This window comes from Gorilla gorilla, chromosome 12 (assembly GCF_029281585.2).
Source record: "Gorilla gorilla gorilla isolate KB3781 chromosome 12, NHGRI_mGorGor1-v2.1_pri, whole genome shotgun sequence".
NCBI classification, from domain to species: domain Eukaryota; kingdom Metazoa; phylum Chordata; class Mammalia; order Primates; family Hominidae; genus Gorilla; species Gorilla gorilla.
The window spans coordinates 95,822,732-95,844,951 of NC_073236.2; the positions used below are offsets into that span (position 1 = coordinate 95,822,732).

A 22,220-nucleotide genomic window follows, 5' to 3' on the forward strand; every position below is an offset into this window, starting at 1 on the left:
AGGAAACATTAGGAGATCATTCACAATTTATGGGATCCTTTTAGGGGACTATGGAATTTCCAGTTGAAGGTATTTTACGTCGCCTTACCAAATTTGTTTCCTCTTCTGGGAAACAAAGAACTTAAATACGTACATGCAGGATTGTCTTTAAGATAAAAAATATAATGCACTTAGAACCTAGTACAAAGTCTGGGTCACTTTTAAGGGGCATGTAGGGAAGGACAGTTCCTGAAAGAGATTGAGTAGCATCTAGCAGATAATGGCTGACAGCAACAGAAATTCCAAAACTTAGTGAAAGAGGACCAAAAAAATGTTAGTTGAATTTTGAATTAAAAATCACTGGTAATTTTAGCATAAGTAGTTTCAGTGGAGTTTGGGGCCAGAAGTCAGATTGCACTGGTTTGGGCACTGGTAACTATTCCTTACAACAGCTTGGTTTTGAAGGATTCTGTATATTTTTGTTTTGGTTTCAAACCTGTGGCATTCACCATGAAGCTTCACATTCAAGGTAGTGCTTTTAGTCATTTTCAGTTGTTTTAGGTATATGTGAAATTTTGAAAGTTTATCTCCATGCCTTCCTTAGGTACTTCATGCCAGGTTTGAGGGCAGCTTAATATCCAGTTTTGTTTTTTTTTTCTTTTGAGACAGAATTTCGCTCTTGTTGCCCAGGCTGGAGTGCAGTGGCGCGATCTTGGCTCACCGCAACCTCCGCCTCTGGGGTTCAAGCGATTCTCCTGCCTCAGCCTCCCGAGTAGCTGGGATTACTGGCATGCGCCACCACGCCTGGCTAATTTTGTATTTTTAGTAGAGATGGGGTTTCTCCATGTTAGTCAGGCTGGTCTTGAACTCCCGACCTCAGGTGATCTACCCACCTCAGCCTCCCAAAGCGCTGTGATTATAGGCGTGAGCCACCACACCCAGCCTTAACTATTTTTTATTTGACAGTAAGTTGATACTTTGATAAAAATATATGGTTAAAGTAAATTTTAAAAATAAATAAATAAATAAAGGAAGCCCAGCTTACTAATGTTGAGAGTTAAAATAGGAGTACAAAATTTAGACTGGACATGGTATGTGTTTATTTTTTTATTTTGGAATTTTTAAACCTTCACGAAAGTAGAGCTCCCATGTACCCATCCCCCAGCTTTAACAGCCAAGATTTTGGCAGTCCTGTTTTGCCATTCCCCTTCTCTTTCTTTCCTGGACTATTAAAAATAACTATGGATCTTTGTCATCTACCCATAAATACTTCAGTATATATCTCAGAACTTACTTTAAATAAAACAACATAACCACCATAATATCATACCTGACAAAATTAATCCTAGTTGATAATCAGAATTCATCAAATGCCCAAATGGGTCCGGGATACAGCAAAGGAACCATGCAAGTTTTACCACTTAATATTATGCACTTTGGCACATTAGCCCCTCACTTTCTTGCAAACTCTGATTTTTCTCTACTTTCCTTGTCCTATTTTTCAAATGTGGTAGGCTACTGGCAAGTTAAGATACCTTGGAATTAAAACTCTTTGTAGCCTAACCAAAAAAGATACCTAATTTTTATCTTATTTTACTGTATTTTATTCTTCACTGTTATAGCTTCAAGTTATCCCCTGCTGGAAGACCACGTGAGTGATACTCTGTCTTCTCAGGGAATTATATTTAAAGGCACATTAGTTTTGATCACCCGGTCTAGGTGTTGGGATTTCTCCATTATGTAGTTACTATTTTTCCCAGTACAAGTAACAAGCAATCTGTGGGCAGTCACTTTGAGACTCACTGTGTCTCCCAGGCTGGAGTGCGGTGGCGCGATCTCGGCTCACTGCAACCTCCGCCTCCGGGGTTCAGGCAATTCTCCTGCCTCAGCCTCCCGAGTAGCCTGGATTACAGGCATCCACCAACACTCCCGGCTAATTTTTCTACTTTTAGTGGAGACGGGGTTTCACCATGTTGGCCAGGCTGGTCTCAAACTCCTGACCTCAGATGATCCACCTGCCTTGGCCTCCCAAAGTGCTGGGATTGCAGGTGTGAGCCACCAGGCCTGGCCTATTTTGAATATTTGAGATGGGTGAGTGTCAGCCTTTCTAAATTACCTTTGTCCTGAAAATTCATCCTGATACAGCAAACATTTATTTACTTATGAATTTTAATACTTTGATCTGTACATATTACAAGTATGCATATACTTGAAAATAAACCTGGGTTTATTTTCGATCCTTTGCTGCCCTCTGCAGGTCTATGAATATAAATCTTTGGAGCGAGGTAAGTCCCCCTAATATTGCAAATCATAAGGTGCTTTTAACGTTACAAGCCAATACCATAGGTTATGTAATAATTTTTATCATGAAACCTATTTTTGGTTTTCTACTAAAATTTTGCTGGCAGAGTTAATGTTGAAAAATAATAGTTTTGTGTGTCTTTTAGTGTTTGGGAATCCAATTGATAAGAATCCAATGGGAGGAGGGAGAGGATCAGGAAGAATAGCTAATGGATGCTGGGCTTAATACCTGGGTGGTGGGATGATCTGTGCAGCCGACCACCATGGCACACGTTTACCGATGTAACAATCCTGCACATGTACCCCTGAACTTAAAATAAAAGTTGGAAATTAAAAAAAAAAAAGAATCCATGAGAATAGACACTTTAATCTTTAGACCCCTTTTGTTTTAGTCTCATTAAGATGAATGGAAATTGTTATTAAATATCTAAAAAATGTAAGTTATTTAGCAGTTCAGGATATTTTACTTTATATTTCAGTAAAACTTAATATAAAATGAGGAAACCAGTGCAGTGTCAACAAGACCAAAAACAATAGAATGAGGAATAATATTGGTCAATAATTCCTATAAGCTCTTTTCTATTTGTAACAATTCATTCAGAGTGATGTTTATATATCAATTTATAAATCAGTTTAGAGTCTTTCTGTGTGACATTTCACAACACACTGCAGTTTTCCTTCAACATGGATTTGTTTTTGTTTTTAAAAGACAAACCTATTATTTAAAAACAAAACAATCTCCTTGGCGGGTGGGGGTGGTTTTGAATTACTATGATATAGAATAATACCTTACTGGGGAGAGGTTTTATTATTTCAAGAATTCAATTTCAGATTGTATTTGTTCTTGTTTGCTTCTCTTGCTGCAATGCACGAATTTTCTGTCTTACCAGATAACAGAATTGTTGTACAAGGATGGACGTTATTGCCAGGAGCCTCGAGGACCAACGGGTAGCGTTTCAATTTCGATGATTGTAACTTATCCACAAATCCATTTTTCTGTGTAATGATGGGTTAGGAGGATTACAGCAGTAAACACTTTATTTTTTAAAGTGGAATTTGAAAACATTTGGTTATAAATCTTTATATTGATTACAACATTTTTAGATCTAAAGTGTTTGATTTTGTTATAATTATTTTTTCTAAAGACGGGGTTGGGAGGCTTTTTCTTTTCAGATATTGGGGAAATGTTTCTTCTAACACCTATGGAAATAGGCTTAAAAATCAGTGATTCTTAGTATTTATGTGCTTTTAATGTTTGGAGGTGTAGTTAATTTTAAACATAAAATGTAGCGAAGGTACTTGTGGATTTCCGCTTAAATGTAATTTATTGCGCCAAATACATTGTTTTGACATTTAATGATTTTCATTTTTCATATAATGAAGCTAGGCTATATAGTTTTCTGTAAGATGGTACCCCTCTTGAAAGTTTACATTTCTATCCTAGGTATTATTGTAACATGGCCCTATACATTTTATGCTTGAATGCAAAGGAAAATTACTGTTGTTACAAAACATCTTTGTTAATCTTGGTTTTTCATTGGCTAATAGGCAGCTCTCCACAGGATTACTGTATCTGCTTATTAAAATTGTTTAACTTTCTTTACTCAACATTTAACAATCCTTTCTAATTTTATGTGCTTCCCTAAATATTGTCCACAAAAAAAAATAGTATAGAAATGTGTACAAGATATTTATTTATTCTTATTACGTGTGATTTGGACAGGAAAGGGGTAAGGCCTTGGGCAGGACCACTTCTGTCACAGAGTGGTGGAAAAAAAATAGATGGAAGTAAGATTCAGTACTGAAAAGCTGTCACTCGGTCTGAAAATAATTAATATTCCTTTCACTCACCAGTTAGATATGTGCTCCCAAACCACATAATCTCTATGCCTCAGTGATCATTGTTGCCATTTCAGAGCCTCTCATCAGGGTGACATCTCACACCAAAATGATTTCTTATAAATTAATCTTGATAACATGACAGTCTCGGTAATTTTAGTGGAATGCTTTCTCTTGTTTTTTTCCACAGAAGCTGTTGGCTATTTTCTTTATAACTTGATTGACAGCATGAGTGACTCAGAGGTACAGGCCAAGGAGGAGCATTTGAGACAATACTTCCATCAGCTGGAGAAGATGGTACCATTTCGTTTTTTGCTATATAATGCCTGTCCTGCCTGACATGTATCTATTAGATTTGAAATTGCTGCTTTTAACTACATCCAGGCCACTTCTCAATGACATGCAAGAGTTGGAGACTTAAATTATGTCTGAGATAATTTCTGTTAGACAAATTTCAGTTTGGTTGTCTAAAACTCAGGTTTTTTCCCCCCCTCCCTTCCCTTCTCACAGAATGTAAAAATTCCTGAAAATATCTACAGAGGCATTCGTAATCTCCTGGAAAGCTACCATGTTCCTGAATTGATTAAGGTGTGTGTGAAATAGCAATCAACTGGATAAAATGCTTAACTTACATATAACAGCATGTTAAAATTTTATTTAAATATGATGCTTTTGGCCAGAAAAAAAATTTGTTTCAATGATAGCCATTAAAACGAAGCTTTTCATTGATTGTTCATAAATACTATTTATATATTCATAAATATATTTAAAACATTAGTTACATTGATTAATAAAGTATGAAGAGAATGTCTAAAATTTTGGAAAGATGAAAAGTAGTAATATGAGGTGAGACTTATAAAATTTGCTTTTGATGTTTGCTGATGTATTTTTACGTGTGTTTTCTAATTCTGGGCTAATTTCAATTTCAATTTTAGGATGCTCACTTGTTGGTTGACAGTAAGAATTTAGACTTTCAAAAAGTAAGTAGGATTTTGACTAGATTCTACATGCTATAATACCCATATTTAATGAGTATTCTGGATTGTGTACTTATAAAACCAGTGATTCCTCACATTTTTATCATCTTGTATACCTCTAAGAAGTTGGTAAAACCTGTTCCCCACCTCAGAAAAATCAACATATCTAAGAAATTTGCATATAATCTCAGAAGGTTTGTAAACCCCTGGAGTCCATCCATGGATTCCCCAGTTAATATCCCTGATAGCATTTATGACATTTAGGAAAGTAGAAAGGAAAGTCAGTTTAAAGGGAAGAGTGACAAAAGGCATACTGTATTTCCTTTTTCAGGAAATTTTTCTTTTCTTTTCTGTAGACTGTGCAACTTACGTCATCTGAATTGGAGTCCACACTTGAAACACTAAAAGCTGAAAATCAACCTATAAGAGATGTCCTAAAGCAACTAATTTTAGTGCTTTGTTCAGAAGAGGTAACATTTGTTTTAATATTTAAATATTATGAAGGCAAAAAATTCTTGGTAACAATAAGAAAAACCAAATATAATATTTATGATTTTTACAATTGATCGTTATATGTCAGGCTTGTAAAGAATGCAATTAAATGAAAGGTTAACTAATTTCAGCTACACCTTGAATGGCATGTTTTCTGGTTGCTGTAGTTTGTTTACGATAATCTGCAAAGTGAATGATAGTAACAGCTGTGATAGGTTTATCATACATGCCAAATGTCCTTTCAAGCCATGGCTCCGGTCTCTTATATCTAGATTGTCAAGCAACTGATACACGCAGTAGTCATTTGCAAGTCAAATATTACTAGGTTGTTAATGCAGGGATTGAAATTCCATTTTCCTGCTGGAAAAAAGCTCTTTCTGAGATAAAGGGTCCCTTGCCTTTTTTCAGCGGGCATCCAGCTGTACTTTGTGTTCATTTTAGTGTATGTCTGCAATTTGTGGGATATCAGTAGACTATTTTTCACTTTCTAGTTCAATATAATTGAGCCATAAACTTGTAGTTTTAGGGAAAAAATATCATGACTAACTTTATGATTATAACCTGCTACTGTTAAATTCTAAAATATTTCTTCATATTACTTGGATACTAAACTAGACTGAGAAACTTTTCAATGATACATATTTCTGCATCCTGAAATTAGACTGTGATTAGGATTTGATTTGGGAATTACTTAATCTGGAAGTCTTTTTTAAATAATACCATACACAAAGCCTAAAACATCAAATTTGGCATAAATAATGGCCTATTTTATATTACAGATAACACATCTTTTAACCCCTACACGTGTAAGACTTGCCCACTTTTTAGAGGTGAATAAAAATATCAAAGGGCAGAGTCAGGTTGTTAACATGAAACCATTTATTTTTAAAGTACTATTAACTTTTTCTAAACTCTGAACAGTAAAGCTAAAAATGTGACATTTTTACCTTCACACTGATTTCTTCTTTTTCACATCTATGCTGTATTTTAGAATATGCAAAAAGCCCTTGAATTGAAAGCAAAATATGAATCCGACATGGTTACCGGTGGCTATGCAGCTTTAATAAATTTATGCTGTCGACATGATAAAGTAGAAGATGCCTTGAACTTGAAAGAAGAATTGTGAGTACCCTGGCACTGAAACAAGTTGTCAACATTTATTCTGCTCTACAGACCTTGATAGATTATCTAGATGGAATATTCCTCTCTTATATAATGTCATTTTAAAAAATTGTTTTGTTGTCAGTGTTTTTGAAATTTCATGTTATACGGCTCTTTAATTAATTGTGGCTTATGTTCAGCAAGGTGTCTTTGTTTAAGTATGATAAGACATTCTAGTCCTTAGAACCAAAGGTTTTTTTCCATTGATTATATATCATCACAACAATGGTGATGGTAGTAACTGTTTTAAGAGGCTTGATAACATTTCCCTTTCTATATTGTAGTGTAAATAAAATTCTATCCATTTCTCAGGTACCTCTGGTTTCCCATCCTGTTAGATTTTTCAAGTAAAAATGTCAAGTATTCGCGATGAAGGTTAGAATCACTTAAAGCCAAAGAGTTTGTTCATAAGTATCCTTTGCAGATGGAGTGATGCAATATGTAGTGTTGGGCTTTTACTTCACTAGTCACTTTGAATATATTTTCGTGTGAACTTGTATATGGCTTCAAAAAGAAATCCTAACTGAAGCGTAGAGGCCAACATTAATTCAGGTCTTCTGATGAGCTTTTGAAAAGTGATTAAATGGATGTTGCTGTTCTTTTAGCAGTTAATTGACTTTTAAAACAATAAAATGTGGCTTTAATTTTTAGTGACCGCTTAGATTCATCTGCTGTCCTTGACACCGGCAAGTATGTAGGCCTTGTAAGAGTATTGGCAAAGCATGGCAAGCTCCAAGGTAAGCCTCAGCACATAAAGGAAATATGTGATGCAAGTATCTTGCCACTGGAATAACATGTGAATTGATATTAATGGATATCATGTCCTGCAAAGTGCTTGAACATTTTGCATACAAATTTGCATGTGAATCCAACCAGAGCTACATGGACAGTGTAGGCCATTAGTTTTAATGGATTGGCAAGCTTGTCATTTACATTTGCACAGCTCAGTGCTTTTTGCATTTCTGCAGCTAGTTTTTATTAGCATTGCTGTTTGGATTGAGTTTGAAGATCATGACTTATGGCACAATTTGCTTATGTGCCTGCACTAATGGCTTTGTTTTTGCTTAAGAAGGTCTGAAGGCTGAACGTAAAACCTATAAACGTAAAACCCATAAACATAACCTAATATATGCGCCTGAATTTTGCAGTAGTCTTTGCCTTACTTTTTAATAACATTAACAAAATATATACTTTAAAGTTTTTATTTTAATTAAGGTTTTTATTTTATCGTTCATGGAAAAAGCATAGCTGATTACACAGCTGATTTGCATACTCAAATTTTCTCGTTGAGATAATGCTAAGCCTAATAAAATTAATTACACTTGATAATACATTCATACTATTTTCTTGTTTCTTAACTTTCTGATTTGGCTTTATTTTGAAATTTCCTTTTTAGCCTTCCTCTTTTCCTTTGATTTTCAGAAAAGATTGTTTTAATTTTATTATAGGGAAAAATGTATGGAGAAAATCATTTATTAGAACATTGAATTTTTTCCTAGGACGCCTTTCTAACTCTTTCTAAGGATTAGCCTATTTTTTTAAAATCACTTTTTGTAATGTGGTCAAAACATTTTGTCTGTGTAATAATTAAGAACAACATTATAAAAATGCACTTATTCCATATCCTAAAATGTTTGTTTCTGCCTTCCTAATGAAGCTTAATGAATCTAATGTATTAACATGCAGTCTTTTGGAAAGCTTTCATTGGCTCTGCTTGGCTAATTAGTATCGACATAGCAAACAGGCCCTATCGGTATCAGACCATTAGTCTGGCTGTATATACAGTGTAAACACATCTTTATTATCTGGCCTCCTGACAAGCCATCTGCTGAAGAAACAATGGTGTGATTTAGCAGATGTTAGCTCTGAACGATAAAAGCATCCATTTAGGAGGATCTTACAGCTATAGGGCAGACCATACAGGGTTATGTGGTACAGAGTGGGCACACAGTCCCTATCTATAATTTGTAGTCAAAGTTGCAGGGAAATGATAAAACCATGCTATTGTGGATTTATAATTGTAGTCTCGTTTAGAAATGCAAGTAGTAATTAACTTGAAATCGGCATTATACACTAGAATTTACATTCCTGCTGGGCTTGAAATGCTGTTTTAATAGCAGTTTGTTTTCCCTACATGAAATTACCTAAGGGTCTTTTGTGTTACTTCATTGTAGATGCTATTAACATTCTGAAGGAGATGAAAGAGAAGGATGTTCTTATCAAAGATACAACAGCCTTGTCCTTTTTCCACATGCTAAATGGCGCAGCTTTAAGAGGTGAAATTGAAACAGTAAAACAGTTGCATGAAGCCATCGTGACTCTAGGGTTAGCAGAACCATCCACCAACATAAGTTTCCCATTGGTCACTGTACACTTGGAAAAGTAAGTTAATTGAATTTTGAATTTTAAATGTTGGCATTAAAAGAATGAGTCTAATAATTTTCGGATTATACTTTATAAATACCCTCATGATGGGGAAGCCTTGGGAGGTCATTTACCACAGAGTAAGAGGGCTAATATGAACTAGGTGACCTTTAAAATCACTAGCAGCCCTGTGGTCCCGTGGCTTTACATATCAATGGAATGGTCCCTGGTGCTTTTCTGTAGGAGCATGTGATTACCTGAAATTGAATCTAGTTTTTCCTAGTTTTGAGCCTGATAAGTGTTATTAATAAATATAAGAAAAAAGGATCTTCTGGGGCTTTTGAGTATGTGTCTTGACAGTTATTCAGGTAATAAGTGTTGAAGCATCTTCAGTGCTCCTTTTCTTCACAGGGTATTTTAAATACATATACCATTACAGTTATTCTAGCTTTGATAAATGTTGTAGGAGATGAATTTTACTGATAGGGCAAGATTTACTGAGTTTGTTAATTTTTCCATTTGAAATGCTCTTGTTGGTGCTCAATTTAAGGCATTATTTGCAATGTAAATCATAAAGTCAGTCTATTTTATAATGAATAAAACATTTTAGTAAGATGACCAAGCATTATTTATCATCTTTTTCTTTTGTACTTGTTTTTGTTTTCTGTTTTGCTTTTTAAATTTCCTAGATCTTCTTTGTCAGCTTTTTCATAGCTTAACATAGTTTGTAATCTGCATTACATGGAGACTGCACTGGGAAATTAGTTTAAAAAAACCCTAGGCAAACAAAAATAGAAGATAATAATTAAAATAAAATAAAATAGAAGATATACGTATCTGAAAGTAGTAAAACACCGAAAATGAAAAGATACTAATTTAGATTTCTTTAGTTCAATTAACAGGGAGAGCTGAATTTGACTGAAACACAGAAATATCTCACTGTGGATGTAGTGTGGATGTTGTCCTGTTGATGCCAGGAGAAAAATAAAATATGTATTTTAACGATTCTCATGTTTTTCCCAAATTTCTGGTAGTTTTTCTTTATTTATTAGAGTTTAATTAATTGAATATAATAAATGATTTAGTGTTGAATTTTAAATGTATAATAAAAACCATCTCTTTTAACTAACTGTTAAAAAAATGTGTGTATACACGCATGCACACATGAAATAATTCCTTTGCCATCCAATCAAAAACAATTACCAGGTTAGATGACTGGCCAAATCTTAACCTCTACAGTCTCAGCATTACATCCTTTTAAAAAAATATTGATTCAAATAATGACTGTGTTATTGAGTTATCATATTCATAGCCAACTTTATATAGAAATCCTATAATTAATATGCTTCCTATTAGAATTTTTTTCAATTGCTTAAAAGACCCATTTCTGCAAATTGCATGTGCAGCTCTACAGAAGGATTTGAAAGAAATGGGCCCAGTGCCCAGAAGAATTAGGCCCTCCTACACTACCGGGCAAAAATAAAATAATTAACAATGAAAATGAGGCCATTGTAGAAAAGTATCTTACAAATAGAAATACTTTGAAGACAGAGGAGACGTGAAAGCTTTCCGAAAGAGGTCTGCAGATGGGGCTCATGAACCAAGGAGAGCTTACCCATGGGAAAATGGAAACGATGTGGAATTCAGATGTTAACCTAGAGCATCCTCTGTGCTTCTGATTATATCCTGAAGTCAGATACTTCTGTGTCTCAGTCAAATTTGGCTCTCCCTGCTAATTGAGCTAAGGAAATCTAAATTAGTGTCTTTTCATTATTGGTGTTTTACTACTTTCAGATATGTATATCTTCTATTTTTATTTTATTTTAATTCTGTTTTTATTTGCCTAGTTTGTTTTTTTTTTTTTTAAGACTACTTTGCCAATGCAATCTCCATGATGAGGTCTTTCAGTTTCATCTATCATAATAAAAAGGGCTATTGACTCTTTCAGAGTCATGAGAATAATAAAAAAAAAGATAAAGGAAATTTTATATTTATGAAATTACAGAAAACAGCAGAAACATTCGTAGTCAGGGGAAATGCCTGGAGTAAAACCCTGACTTTGAAACTCTTTCTGAATTGTGTTTTCTCCAACTGATGGAATTTAGCTAATTAATTCAGAATCATGACAAGTGCTAGGATTAACCACACTAGCCTGCCAAAAAGTCCACGTGTATTCGATTTGATTAAATGTGTATAATCTTCAGTAATATCATGTAATTGACCTCAGCAGGTATGAGCTTATCTGGCAAATGAGCTTTATTTATTCAAACTTGTGATAAAATTATAAAAAACATTTCGAAACATCATCATAAATCTTCACCCTTTCATTCAAAGGCAGGCATCTTTTTGGCATGTCACTGTAAAAGGCTCTAAAGAGAATATCACTTTCGTGTTGTAATTCTGAAGCAGTTCCATGAGACTGAGTTCCTTAGAAAGATAATCTCTTTAAGTTTCAGTGGATCTTAATTCTGAACCGACTTTTCCAGCATTGGACAAAACACAGGAGAAATTAATACTGTGTCAGTTTGTGTTATTTAGACAATGTAAAAAAGCTTTATAGAAAAAATACACTTTGTTTTTATTCATTTGCCAAGGGAAATCCAAAACAATAACAGATTTAGAAAATTATAAGGAAGTTGGCAAGCTAACCTGCTTTTGTATTATCAAAATGAAAATACTTGCATTGAATGGAAAAAAATTTGCAGTTGAACAAAATTTTTATGTTTCATTTACATTACATTACAGTCTCTAAGCCACGTATTTTACATGTAGTCCAAATGAGTATTATTTCAAACATTTTCTTTTGTAAGTATTTTATCTTATTGAAATCATGCCTGATTCATGGAGATGACAGCAATCCGTCACATTAAGGAAGAAAGAAATGCTTTAAAATAGGTTAAAAGAGTTTTTTATTAGTCTTCATGTTATGGTCAAGGAAATGAAATTAATAAAGTCTGGGCCATCAGATATTAAAGCATAAAAATTTGTATGATGCAGTTTCAGATTCACTTGTTTTATACCTGATCCATTTTGGTTTCATTGCATGCATTAAAAAATAACTGAAGCTGTTTAACTGGATTATGTTGGTGCAAGTGATCAAAGCAGCTTTAATTTCTGCTTTCCATTAAGGATTTTTTTTGTGCTGGTTTGTGTTATAATCTGTATATGTACATATGCATTTCATTTAAGTGTGTCATGAACTTCATATATACTATCCTCCCAGAATTCTTGCTGAATTAATCTTGAGTTCATAAAGGTCACAATTTCTCTAAGATGAACTTGTAGCAATGTTTTTGGAACTCACTGTAACACTTTAATATGTTACATAAATGGGAAATAGGCTTTTTAAAATGTTGATGATTCTGTTACACGTGCTTCCCTTCAATTTTAGCATCTTCATTTGTACTGGATACTTTTATTATTTATGGGAATGCTTGCCTTCTAGAGTAAAACTCCTTATGTGCTGAAAGGAAATTAAGGAGGTTTGGCTCTTTTACTCCATTATTGCAATTAAGAATTTAGCATCATCAGTGCCAAAGGACAAAAAGTGGTTCATTTGCCCTAGGGGGACAGGACAGTGATAAGATGATTTTTCGTCAAGGATCATTGGGTCGTAATTAAGTTACATTCATGGCTATTGCTTTTTGAAGGATGATTGGTAAATGACAGGCTTCATGTGCTTAGTACGGACAGTGTGCAGTAGGGTTTTTTCTCCCTCTGTCAGAAAATCCTGTTGAGCCTGATAATGTAAATGTGGCATTTTATTCTGAACAAAAGAGCAGGGAAATGAGCTATCTTGTCTAATCATTCAGTTGTTTAACACCGACTTCCAGTTTAGACTCAATTGGCTGGAAAGCACTTGACATGTGAAGTTAGTGCTGTTCCGAACGCATGTTTGAGTAAATTTTAAAGTAAGTGACAGCTAAATTGTACCTAGGGAAATTACAAAGCCTTCAACACAGTTAATTTTTTGGGGAGGATTAGTTGTAATTGCAACACCAGTCTCCTTGAAGATTCCTCATTTATAGATGATGAACAGAAAAAAAACATTTAGCTCTTTCAAGTGCTGGTTCTCTTAACAGAATAATTTTTGTGAAGATGATGGTTTCTCTTGAATTGGTTTCTTCCCATATTGAACATCTGCTGAGGATTTGTAAGATAGTTTGTTTTTAAGGAGTTCAGTTTGGTTTTTGTTTGTTTTTTCTTTTTTAAACTTTTTTCTCCCCCTACAGCCCTTCGTTTCTGTAGTGATTTCAGATTTGAGCGCATTTCAGTAAGGAAGCCCATTACATAAATTGCTACTTCACTAACAATGTGTAAGTTTAAAGTACTTTATTCCAAATAAAAAAAAATCAATATTTGTCATCTTTCGTTTTGTTGTTGTTGTTGTTGTTGTTTTTATTTTTATTTTTATTTTTTTGAGACGGAGTCTCGCTGTCTCCCAGGCTGGAGTGCAGTGGCACGATCTTGGCTCACTGCAAGCTCCGCCTCCTGGGTTGACGCCATTCTCCTGCCTCAGCCTCCCGAGTAGCTGGGACTACAGGTGCCCACCGCCACGCCAGCTAATTTTTTTTTTTTTTTTTTTTTTTGTATTTTTAGTGGAGACGGGGTTTCACCATGTTAGCCAGGATGGTCTCGATCTCCTGACTGCGTGATCCACCCACCTCAGCCTCCCAAAGTGCTGGGATTACAGGCGTGAGCCACCGCGCCCGGCCATCTTTCTTTTGTTGTTTAAGTATACTCTCTGGGATTAGAAAGTTACTTAGTATAAATTACGAGACTTAAGTTTAAAGCTACTAATACATAAATAGATAGTTGTCGCTCGTGGTTTTAACAATTCCAGATTGTATGAAATACATTTATGATTTTTACAGGTATATGTATTGAGGAATGTATAGGAGTTTTAGGAGTACATGTTTCTTGGTATCTCAAAGTAGATAGTTTTATGATTGGTGGATGTCCCATAGAAATGTCTGTCCAGCAAACTTACATGCTACGTGGTGTTTGTTTTTCTGTCAGTGACGTTATAGCATACTTCAGTTTCAGAATGAGGACTCAAACGAGTGGTACTATCAGATTTGCCATCGGAGCTTCAAGCTTATTTTTCTGGATGTTCTTCCGTGTAATAATGAAAAAATTGTAGTTTGTAGTAGCTCTTTGTAGTCATGTTCCCTTAAGAAGTGAATTCTAGATTCTAGAATGAATTTTGATGCAGGCCAAGTGAGTCCATTCAAGTTAATGAATTTAACTCTATTTTAAGTTTCTAAATTTCTTGCTGGACCCAGCCTATCTCATATATATGTTCTTAAAATTTAAAATTACAGAATCTTTTCCTCAATTTTACCTTTATTTCATAGACTTACAGAATTTTGGTAAAGCTTATATTTTTAATTTGCACCAAACAAAATACTGCTTTTTAAAATGATTGCTTACTTTTTATTAGTGTACGTAGTTTTATGCATGAAAATTATGTAGTCTATTGAAATTTTGAGGGGGGTGTCTTGATTTTTTTTTTTTATAAAGGGTAATAGTATGCTATAGAGTTGATTTTCTTTTAGTGTCATTTGTGAAAGCATTGACTAAATTTTTATTAGGAGTGAGCCTTTAAATATTTGTATGTGAAGCTTTAGGAATTATGCATATATGCTGATACAAGCATGGGCTCAAAGTTTTGAATGCAAAATTACTGTGTCAACATTCATTTCTTCAGAGGATTATTGTTATTTCTTAGTAGGATTTAAATCATTTCTAGTGCTCAAAGAAATTCACAGATCACTTTGGGTCACAGAAGCTAGAAGTAGACTGATTGGTAATGTGTTGTCCCACATTTTGGCTGTAAAGCAATTTTTACCTTTCTCCTTTTGATATTGTGCTTCCCTTACTGATTTCATCCTGCCTAATAAAAGTGGTATTTTCACCTGATGATTTTCTCTGCTTGTGCAAAACACTTTAGATGAACCTAATAAGCACAGTCATAGAACCTGTTAGAACTAGGAGGGAACCCAAATGTCCTTGAGTTCAGCTGTTGTGATAATCTGCTTTTCATCACCACTTCTAGAAATGTATCACGTTGCTACAGCTGAGTAGCATAAGTACTCATCAGTTGGGATGGAAATCCAAAGTCCTATGACTACATAGGTATCTTCATAGCAATGCAAATTTTAGGTGCTTTTAAACATATTTTTCATTTCCATCATCACCTAAGTTTTCAAGCTTTATTATGAAAGATTAATAGTGACATAAATTATGTGGGGAATGTAAATTTTTGTCTTTTAAAATGACATGATCCAACCACAAGTCCGAATTAGATAATAGGGACTGAAGAACTGACTAGTCATTTACTTTGTTTTAATCTCCAGTACACTTTGTATGAGGTATTTCATTATAAATTTCTAATTCATTTTGTTGGCATCCTAAGAGCAGTAACATTGGTTCTTAAAATTACTAACAAATATATGAATTATTTCCATTTTGCTATTCTTGTCTTTTCTGTTGTTGTTCTGAACATGTATAATCTTCAGAAGCATATATTTGGAGACCAAAGACTATTAACGTGTCGCTTTGATTGACAGAACAATTATTCATTCATTTATTGATAGCTTTGACCTAATGTAGGGGGAAATACAATTGAGACAATACTATTCTAGTTTGGGAATTGATCTGGAAAAGCAAATCATGCCACTTAAAAAAAAATCGTATGTGTGTTAGCTTTGCTCTTAAAAAATGTTTTAGTAGTTTTTCGTTAAGCAGAGTTATAGAAAGGCAATAACCGAACCTGTGTCTGAAGTAAGGGAAAATACTGATTATATAAAGCTTTATATCATATGTGGTAGCTACTGTACCATTTCTCTTGTATGACAGTAATCCAGCCTGCAACATCTACTTGCAGTTTGAAATTAACCTGTAATTTAGTCTTCACCCCAAATGACAAAAATTCAAATGACTCTGTGGGGTGCCAGAAGATGCACTGTAAACAGGGCTTAGTAAGGGGATAAGGTAAGAGTTCCATCAGGATAGGCTCGTTTTCACTGTGTCACTATTATTGCAATAAAACTAACATTTCTTCGTTGTCTTTTACTTTTTTAGTACAGCTTAAAATCAGATCTTGATAAAATAGTAATTCAACTTAAGGCAATGTAACATTTGTATAATAGGCAAAAATGTGAAGGCTTTTACAGGAAGTATAAAAGGACTTTCTGGTTTTGAAAACTGTTATGTGTATGAGAAATTTATATTCTCTACAAAGATTTTCACTAATTGTCACTAGTTGTACTTGGAGCCATGTCTCTAACCATGCCTCTTTTTAAAATACCTTTCATACTCTCTTTTCATAAATCGTTAATTTCTTATTCCAAGTTGCACCACTTTATTACATTATTCAAATACCAATGCTTTTAATAAAGCATAATGTGTAATTAGATGTACTGAACTGACAATGGGAAGTCCAGCGACTTGCTTGCCTAGTACCTTCCTCTGTTTACCTGGTAGCCTTAGTCAAATCAGCCAGTCTCTAGATGCCCCAATTTCATTGTTTCTTTGAAAGTAAAAGGGGGTGGCAAGTAGAATTGGATCATATAATCTCTATAGTTCTTCCAAGGGATTTCTTTTTTTTTTTGAAACGGAGTTTCACTTTTGTTGCCCAGCCTGGAGTGCAATGGCACGATCTCAGCTCACTGCAACCTCCACCTCCCGGATTCAAGGGATTCTTCCTCCTCAGCCCCCCGAGTAGCTGGGATTACAGGCATGCGCCATCACGCCTGGCTAATTTTATATTTTTAGTAGAGATGGGGTTTCTCCACCTCAGGTGATCTGCCCTCCTTGGCCTCCCAAAGTGCTGGGATTACAGGCGTGAGCCACCACACCTGGTCTTGCAAGGTCTTACATATTTCTCATACTAACATTGTCCTTTTATTTTTTTTATTTTTTTATATTACCTGTGAATTTTATTTCAGTATGGTAAGAGAGAAATTACAAATAACTTTTAATAAAGAAAGGGTTAAAGTAAATTGAAAGCAAATTGTCCTTTTATGGGGGTAAAATACTTTTTAAGGACCCACAAGAATATAGTACCACACTGTTGTTTAAGAAACTGATTTAATGACAGTGTCTTTTTATTTTAATTTCTCACATAAAAGAAGGCTTGACTTTGTAATTGGAAATAATTTTTAAAAGCTTACCCTTTAATGAAAAAAGTGTTTAGCATTCTTCTAGAATTCACTGACCAACACGAATATCCTAGTTTTCATAATAGTAAGTTCCCATATATATGAAACTTGAGGTTATTTCCTACTTGGCTAGTAAGGTGGCAGTACAAAAAATATTATGATAAAGATGAAAAAGTTCTTGAAAATTCCTTATTAGCTATTGGTGGACATTTAATAATGTTTACCAAATCTGAAATTATTGAGGTACAATTGTTAAAGGCACGTAAGTGACTGGAAAAAAGTATTTGACGGTAGTCCTTGCTTTCAGAAGTAATACATTCTTACAGCAACTTTCTACATAAAGTCAGAATTTACAACAAAATCAGAGAATGCCTTAATCTATTTGGACTTTTTTATAAAGTACCCTTTAACACACGAAATAATAAAAGATGAAGCAGGGTAAATAGTGGATTGCTGATGACGTATGTATTCTGAACATTTACTTATATATAAAGATTGTTTCTTTCTTTTTTTCCCCCATTTTAGCTTTGTGGTTTTCTACCTTAAGTAAAGCTCAGTTGTTTACATATTAACTGGTCATTAAACATCTCTCTAAAGTATTACCAAGAAACTAAGCTGAATTAGATTTATTTTATTCATTGCTAATTTTTTTGTTTCTAAGGGGCGACCTATCTACTGCTCTTGAGGTCGCCATTGACTGCTATGAAAAGTATAAAGTATTACCAAGGATTCATGATGTCTTGTGTAAACTGGTAGAGCAAGGCGAGACTGATCTAATTCAGAAAGGTGAGTCACTTTCTAATATCTTAATGTAGTTTTTTTTTCCCTTCTTGCTGATTTAATCTTAGTGTATTGTTAAGAGAAACCAGCAGAAGGCCAGCACATTCAGATAAACTTTCTTTATACTTGTGAAATCTAAAAGAAAAGTATCAGGTAGATTTCCAATATTATACATGTTCTTGATTTTAGTAACTGTTCATTTTGAAAAAATGTCTGTTATTTTTGTGTTCTAATTCTTGGTGATCTGCCTTTATGAAGATTTTTTTTACCCTTATCCTCACTAGTTCTCTTTGAAGCTACTCTGTTAGGTAGTTTAATTAAGTACCGACTAATTGTCGATGTAGCTATATTCTTTAAGTTATTCTTAATATTTGTTTTTAAAATAAATTTTTCTTGTATTTGTCTGGAACTTCATATGATACTGTTTTTCTGGGTTTTTTTTTTCTCCTAATATATATATTTTTTTCTCTCCTACCTAGCAATGGACTTTGTGAGCCAAGAACAAGGTGAAATGGTGATGCTCTATGATCTCTTCTTTGCCTTCCTACAAACAGGAAATTACAAAGAGGCCAAGAAGATCATTGAGGTGTGATTTTAACTACAGTGTTCTAATTGTAGAGCTATTTAGACTCTTAATTAGAATACATTTAAAAATTTTAACCTTTAATTACACTTGTTCTGATTCATGTTAATAGAATTCAATCCCAGTAATGTTGGGGGAGGGGGATCTCGGCCAGCTTCTTTATTGTATATAATTACAGTTCAGAAAAGGCAGTCTGGTTGTATATTAAATTTGTTTCCTCACTTTGTTAAATTCACTATTATATATCAAAATGATATTTGCATATTAAATCTTGGATTGTGGAACAATTAAATTAAACTGGCATTCCTGGGTGTAAAGTTGCTAATCCTCTTTGCCAAAGAATTCTTTGTTCTTAAAAGCAGTGGAATTTAATTTGCTGCAGACCATGCTCAGATTTATTTGTAATGCTTGTCTACAAGTTAATCAGCCAAACAAGTGCTGTCTGCAACTGTTTGGCATTTAATTTAAATTTTCTTCTTTTTTTTTTTCCACTATGGTAAGCAGCTTATGGGAAATGGTAGGTGACAAACCTGGCCTATTTAGGATTAGTATATTTTATCTAGGCTTTACTAAATTTTGCTTAGTGGAATTGATAAGTCAAGGGCCAACTATAAAGTCTGTCCAAATTGTGATTAATTTCACTATTAAACAATTCTGTGTCCACTAAGAAAACAAAACATTCCGCAGAAGATGGACCCATTGCCTTAAGAAAAATTATTTCATGTGATTAAAACTGTTAACTTATAAATACATCAGTAATCATGGGTTTTCTCAGATTATACTTCGCTTTTAGTCAATGTTGTTTTCCAAAAATACACAGGGGACAGGATGCAAAAGTGATGTTTGACCTCTTTATTTGTGTATTGATGACTGCTTATCATGAAACTGAAAATATAGGCACACAACCCAGAAAACTGTATTTTTTTCCTCCTGATGTTTTTTGAAGAAGAGAATGGTGTGGTATAGAAAAGGAGGACTGTGAAATCAATTCAGAGCTTCTTTCCATTTTATGACTCAATCTGCCCACTTGTCAGCGGACAGTGGGGCATGCTATCGTGCTATCTTGGACAGGCGCTTCTGTAGCTTAAGTGGTTCATTTACATTTTCTAGAAAATGGTATAATTTTTCTTCCACATTTGCTTCTGAAAGTACAGTGAATCCAAACGTGAGAAGAGCTGTCTGGCTATTGAGTTCTGCTCCTCTATAGGTACAGCGTCAGTATTAGCAGGTCACTGATCAGAGCGGAAATGAAGCTCAGCTCTGAGAGGTTCTACAGGAGGAATGCATGTGCCTGTCTTTGTGTAGTAAGGTGTAATAGAGCCAGAGGCAGAAGAGTGATTTCTTGTTTTGCCATCTACCTGCTTATGTGATAATGGACAAGTTATTAAACCTTTCTAAGCTTCCTCATGTATAAAAGAGAACATAGTATCTGTCTTTAAGATTCAATAACATAATGTGTGTAAAGCAGCTTGCATGTTTCCTGGATTATGGTAAGTGATCAATAATATTAATTCCCTTTGCCCCTTAAAGGTAGGGATTGTGTTGTCTTCTTTACCTCACATAATTCAAAATATGATGTTCAGCATAAGGTACATGTTTGCCACATGAATAGGCAAGAGAAGACGGCCTCTTAATTACTTAGAGCTTTGCCAGAGTACAACCACATTTAGGAATGGCTGTCTGCTGATGACAGAATTTTCGTAGTAGGTGTGTACAGAATTTTCGTAGTAGGTGTGTACAGAATTTTTTAAAGGGTGAAGAATAGCTTTACAGAAAGAATACTACAAGTCATGAGCAACATTTTTATCATTCCCAAAAAAAGCAATAGTGTCTTATCCTTGGGTAGATTCACTATGGTTGAATTTACAGAGCTGCTGTGTATTTGAAGCATTGTGGAAATAATTAGATAAACCAGCCATAAGCTCATTAAATGAAGAAAGATATAGGCAAGGTTCAATGTGTAAATATCACCTGTTTTTTTGTTTGTTTGTTTTTAAGATGAGTTGGCATACATGTATCATGTGTTATATGTAGTATATTTGACAGTCTCCAGTCTTTTTTTTTTTTGAGACAGGGTCTTGCTTTGTTACCCAGGCTGTAGTACAGTGGTGGCTTAGCTTACTGCAGCCTTGATCTCCTGGGCACAAGCAATCCTCAGAAAGACCTAGTCTGAAAAAAGTCCTTTCTACAACACTTCATCTTATAGCAATTACTACATTCTGTAGATTCTCTTTTTAAAGGGCTATTTCTTCGACTAGAATGAAGGGAAGGGAGAAAGACTGAGAAGGAAAGGAAGGAGGGAAGGGGAAACTGGTCCAACTGGGAAGCCATGCAAATGCTATCAATCACCTTTGCTAAAGAGCTTCATTCTGGAGGTTTCAGATGAAGAAATCTGCCAACGCCACCTTTAAAGGTTCATGACAGGAGATACTGTATCAGATCTAAGAGCTTCATTTATCTTGTACCTATGTTAATTCACCCTATTTTCTGTTAACTCAGGTCTCTATCCGTCATTTACATAGCATTTGAGATGACTGAGTAAAGTGTCGTAAAAATCCACCACCATTACCTTAATTTTGAGTGTAGCAATGTTTAGGGTGAGAATTAAAAGATGAATTGTGCGTCTGCACTTAGAGTAGAGACAGAAGCATTCCAGGCAGAAGGAACTGCCTGTGTGAGGGCCCTGAGGCAGCAAAGAGGTTCCTCCCTTTATCGTTCTTCTGCCTCTCGGAACTCTTATTAGATAACACTAATAAAATCACATCTGGATTGTCTGGTACATTATCAGACATTTAATAAATGCTAGTTTGATTCCCTTCCTTCTCTATGCCATTCTTTACTGTGTAGAGGTCAACCCTTTTGTCTCTTCTGCAGATACATCCTCTGTAGGCTGTCTTAAGAACTCTTGGGAATCAAACCCAAGGGAAGAGGTTAAAATAAGAAATGCTAAGTTTAAAGCAGAGCTTTTTTCTCATCTTTGTGTTGGTTCTGAGAACCTAGCAGTGCCTGGCACATGACAGGCATTTAGTAAGTGATTGCAGAACTACTCAAAGGGCTAAGAGTTAAATTAAATAATATATTTCTTGATAGAAACCTTTAATATGGTAACGTTTCATACATTATTTAACTTTTTTGCTTGTATATATAATCTTTCCCTGGATTTAATGTCTGGTCTTGGAAAAAAAAGAATGAGTAACCCAAAAAGTGATACTTTATTTGTATGGTCTGCAACACTGTCTTCCTGGGAGGTAAATGAAGTACCTGTAAAGGTCATAGACTAAAAGAATGAAGTCATTTTTCTGTTTGTTTGTTTACAGAGAAATACCTTCTTTTACCATAATTTCTAGCAATAGGAGTATTGGACTAGAACTCACGAACCCTGAGTTTTAGTTCTGGCTCTGCTACCAGGAACCATAAAGGAGGTCCCATCCTTAAAGACATAACAACATTACTGTCTTTATGTATCAGGGGCTTTCAAAATGGTAATGACATTTGACCCACTTTTGAGAAATGATCCTAAGTAAATCATCTGAAAACCAAAGTAGGTAAAGATGTAAATTATGATTATTACCTGTAACA

The 22,220-nt window shown here is 34.5% G+C and overlaps 1 protein-coding gene across 1 annotated transcript in view; it reads left to right on the forward strand.

Moving 5' to 3' along the window:
* Positions 1-22,220, forward strand: part of LRPPRC (leucine rich pentatricopeptide repeat containing) — a 112,704-nt gene that overhangs the window by 47,872 nt on the left and 42,612 nt on the right. Inside the window, exons 15-25 of the mRNA XM_031007896.3 lie at positions 2,237-2,264; positions 3,171-3,228; positions 4,310-4,416; positions 4,630-4,707; positions 5,055-5,099; positions 5,453-5,566; positions 6,580-6,710; positions 7,401-7,486; positions 8,924-9,131; positions 17,940-18,064; positions 18,538-18,644. Of these exons, the coding sequence (XP_030863756.1) occupies positions 2,237-2,264; positions 3,171-3,228; positions 4,310-4,416; positions 4,630-4,707; positions 5,055-5,099; positions 5,453-5,566; positions 6,580-6,710; positions 7,401-7,486; positions 8,924-9,131; positions 17,940-18,064; positions 18,538-18,644 (1,087 nt within the window). The remainder of the gene's footprint in view (positions 1-2,236; positions 2,265-3,170; positions 3,229-4,309; positions 4,417-4,629; positions 4,708-5,054; positions 5,100-5,452; positions 5,567-6,579; positions 6,711-7,400; positions 7,487-8,923; positions 9,132-17,939; positions 18,065-18,537; positions 18,645-22,220) is intronic.